Consider the following 4,485-nt stretch of genomic DNA (forward strand, 5'->3'; position numbering starts at 1 on the left):
TCATTCAAGCATATTATTTCACAACTTTTACAAAATTCTTGCTTCAAAGAGCTGTATGTTGACTTTCTTATGATTCTTTCTGTATTGCAATATCAGTCAAACCGATTAAAGAAAACCACAGAGGAATATCGTGTAGGAGGGATTGTACTGATTGCTAAACTAATTTGTTGCCTCAAGCTCACCTAATGTTTTAGGATTATCCTAGTGAATTTAGCAACAGCAGGCAGCAATTTAGGCATCAACATAACAGAGAGGTGTGGTATATATTGCTGTATTTAAATCCTCAGGCTGTTCAAATTATTATTCTATTTCTAGGCATCAGAGCAATAAATATTCTTCCTAAGAATATTATTTATTTTCCTTTGGAGAATCATGAAGACAGTAATTTTATTTGCATGTTTTCTTGGTCTGTCTTTGGCATTCCAGGTATGTTTCAAAAGCTATTCTTTTGCATTTTACTCAGTTGCATATAAATAATGTGACAATGATTATTTTTTTATTGTAATTAGGCTGAAGTTCACCAGCGTGCGGTTCGCTCATTATCCAGCTCGGATTCTGATGAGGTAAGTCAAAGAATGTAATCCAGAGTTAAAATGTAAAATTCAATATAATGTATCTGTCATAATGTCTCTTATCAGATTGGAGCTTTTTTTCTGAATCTGCATAAGCCTTTCCAGGTTCTCAACTCAGACCAGCTCTTTCAGCTGCTGATGGCCTTTTACTCTAGAACTGTCCTAACTCCAGCCCTCGCCCTAGTGCCAGTGCCGCCCGCTGCCCCATCCACCACCCCAACCCCGGTGCCAACCCTCGCACCCATCACAGCACGCTAAGGCCTGCTCCTTTGTTGAGAAAAATTACACTTTTCAGTTTACATACGGCTGTCTAAATAATGATTAGTAGTGCTCTAATAGCCAGTGATGTTAGTCTACATTTGAAACAGAAAAAAAAAAAAAAGATTAGAAATACAAAAGCAAATCAGCTCTCTCTGGACACCCTGGAACATTAGAATTATTGCTACACAAGTACAGTTATATGTGAGTTAAATAAATTGTCCATAGATCCATTTGTTGTTGTTCTCAGTGTATTTCGGCAGTTTGTTACCATTAAAACAATTTGGCTTTTATCAGTTTTACTGTGTGTGATTCAGTATTTTGGATGTACGAAGTTTTAATTTATGAATACAATACATTTCACATGCCAGACTTTATAGCACCCATGGAAATAATGCAATACAAATCTTAAAAAGGGAATAGTACAATAAATGTGTATTTATAGAAATAAAGTAACAAATAATTAACAAACAAATATGTAACCTAATAAATAAGAATTAAGGATTTATATAAGAAATAAGAATAAAGAGAGGAGTAAAGAAGAAGCCAAATCAAATGAGTGAAAAAATATGAGTGATGGTGTCTAACAAATACAAACCTTTTTAGGTTTGGTTTAAAAGGTTAGCAAACTTAGATAACCAAAGATGTTCTGGCATTCTGACACCATATTATTTCATTTATTATGATTTACTTGATTGATAATGACTGAAATAATCTGGCAACAACTGGAAAATTATTATTTGTTGTTGTTATTGATGACAAAAGCTGAAGAGATTTTGAATTGTGGCTCATTATACGACACACACTGTATTGGCAAAGCTCATGTTGGAATGTGCTGAAATCAACATTTGAAGACATCTGCCAGTAGTTAATACAACTTAACACAAATAAATCATTAATTCTGTATTTTCTATTTTTTTTAATGCTATGATTGCTATACTCACTACCCCTAAATCCACCATAACTCAACACACAACACTATTTAAAATATATAATAAACCTAAGAAGAAAAAAAAAAAATGTATCTGTTAGACTAGAGAAACATCACATTACATAAAATCCCCTCTTTACTAGGTTGCTTATCAACACAGATATTTTTGTTTTTTTAAGAGCTGGTATCAACAACATAATCCTTCATGCTAAAGATATTTTCCCCATATTTCATCTAAGTTCACACAGGCTCTTTTGTTTTTTAAATAACATAATCATGCTTATATTTGTCACAATCATGGCAAGTCAACTCCATTAATGTAAAGATCTTTTCTCCTGATTTTTTTAAGTATTCCAATTCCTTTTGGCATTCTATATATTTTTGATGATATCTAGAATGACACAGATATAAGCAAAGTTATAATTTATTATCAAAGAATCCCAGTCACATCCAGCCCTAAGGTGTGCCTTAATCTTTTGTTTTGTTTATGTGTTGCATAAACTCAGTATGTTTACAATTAATATACCATAAGAGAGGCAACCACGTGACTAATTTCCCCATTTCCCAATTGTTGAGTAAAGTCCACCTTGCTAAATACTAAGCGTTACATTTTTTTTTCAAACATGTCACTGTGTTACTTCTGCTGATTGGCCAGTTGCATGTCAATAATGTATATATAAAGCATTTATCACTGCTGTATTGATGTCACACAGACAAGTCTCTCATATATTTGGCATAAAGGTAAGAAGCAAAAGTAGACTAAATTAAGAGCATTTACATTTATATTTGGTCATTTAGAAGACATTTGTCTCATTGGAGACTTACACACTTTCTGTATTAGATCAGAGCTGCTCTTCCTGAGAACCATGAAATCTTTCCTGATCGTTGCTTGTGTCTTTGGACTCTGCTGTGCCGTGCTAGTGAGTTTCATTCCCTTTATATTGCAAATGCATGTGATGTTTTACTCATTTTTACCACCACACTGTTCTGTAATGTAATCTATAACAATGGAAATGAAGTGATGATGGTGATGAAGATGCAAAATGTATTTTCCTTTGTAGGCAGAGGATGGAGAACTTCGAGAGAAGCGCTCATCAAGCCGTTCCTCAGAGGCAAATTCTCTTTGATTTTTGCCATTGCATAAAATCCTTGAATCAATGAATTTATCATGTTTTAGGCTACATTCTGAACATGTCATACATGTTTGTCTTCATTTTGAAATCTGTTTTATATAGACTCTTTTCAATAGAAATCTTATATGCTCTTCTACTGATATTTCTACAGAGACAACCTGGAGGCTTCTTCAACCCATACCCATTTCAGCGTCCCTATCCCTATCCGTACTTTCCCCCATACCAGCCTCAGCTTCTGCCTCAGCCTCTGCCTCCAAACAACAATGCTCTCCTCAGCCTCTTGCCATTCATCTTAGCACAGCTGGCATCCACTACCCCTGCTCCTGCACCGGCCCCTGCCCCAGCTCCTGCTCCTGCTCCTGCCCCTGGTGGGCGATAAGACACCAGTTAAAACTGAGCATGTGTCTGATTGACTTGATACTCTTGTTGTATCTTAAAACAAATAAACTTAGTATCATTGAATCATACATTTGTGTTTGTGTGATTCTTTCTCTTTTAAATGTATAGGAAAATGTACAGTTTATCAGATTTTTTAGTGTATTATAATAGTGAGTGTTATACAAAAAGTATACAAAAGTTTAAAATTATATAACAGGTGCTAGTCTTCTAATCTGATTTGAGCCACGTTCCAAGTACCAGGAACTCTCTGGGTCTCTGACAGACTGTCAGTATTTCAGGGACTCTTTCTGCAGTTGATAGCGACAACTTATTGACTTTTGTTCAGGAACGAAACAAGTTATTAGTGAATCATTGAATCATTTACAAAACAGATTCGTTCAAAAGCACTGAATCATTCAGTAACAAAATGCCACTGCTATGTGTAACAACGGGTCTTCTGTGGCTCTGTTTAGAGCTATTTTCATTGATGGAGCAAAAACAGACAATGTGACGGGCAGTACTGTGTCTAAAATGTAATTCCTGTTTATTGAACTGTTATATAAGGAATGCTTGTCACTCTAGTAACTTCTCAGAAATGGTTGCTTGTTCAGAAACATTCTTGAATTCTAATGGAGGCTTGGACATTTCTTGAACTTACTGTTGTTTAAAAGCATTGATGTAGCCTAAACATTTAGAAATTTTAAAGTGTAGGTCTATCACACTCGCGAGAGTGAGTTAACATGGATCAGCTTAGGTTGTTTTTGAGAAGTCATTCGAGGTGACAAGGCAGAATGTTTCTTTTTTTAATCATTAAAATATGCACTTTTTTCTGAATGAAAAAGTACATACTTATGCAGAGGTGCATGCGAGTTTTGGGACATTTTGAGAATTGGTACATATTAGGCCTACTATCACATCATAAATTGCTTTTTGAAATCCACAGACTGCTTTTTCGCTTTTCCACTTAAACCAAACTTGTTAACATAAACTCCTCATATATTTCATGTATGCAATTCCTCCAACCATATTGGAGAGAGAAGTATGTCTATCTGCCTGTCTTTCTTGGAGAATTAGTTAATGGCCAAACATATGTGATTTCCTGTTGTGCTGTTTGTATCTTTATATCTTTAGAAAGATAACATAAATAACTTACATGAAAAAATAAATGTGTCCATGTTTGTAGTTCTGAAGTGAAATATCAGAAATATTCCTC

At 34.7% G+C, this 4,485-nt stretch overlaps 1 protein-coding gene across 1 annotated transcript; it reads left to right on the top strand.

Moving 5' to 3' along the window:
• Window positions 1-2,627: 2,627 nt before the first annotated feature.
• LOC107674224 (alpha carbonic anhydrase 8-like) lies at window positions 2,628-3,273 on the top strand. The gene is made up of 3 exons (XM_016468143.1): window positions 2,628-2,681; window positions 2,823-2,873; window positions 3,046-3,273. Exons 1-3 carry the CDS (start codon window positions 2,628-2,630, stop codon window positions 3,271-3,273), a joined length of 333 nt encoding a protein of 110 aa, XP_016323629.1.
• Window positions 3,274-4,485: the final 1,212 nt, after the last annotated feature.

Source organism: Sinocyclocheilus anshuiensis, unplaced genomic scaffold (genome assembly GCF_001515605.1).
Source record: "Sinocyclocheilus anshuiensis isolate Anshui unplaced genomic scaffold, SAMN03320099.WGS_v1.1 scaffold728, whole genome shotgun sequence".
Taxonomy (NCBI): domain Eukaryota; kingdom Metazoa; phylum Chordata; class Actinopteri; order Cypriniformes; family Cyprinidae; genus Sinocyclocheilus; species Sinocyclocheilus anshuiensis.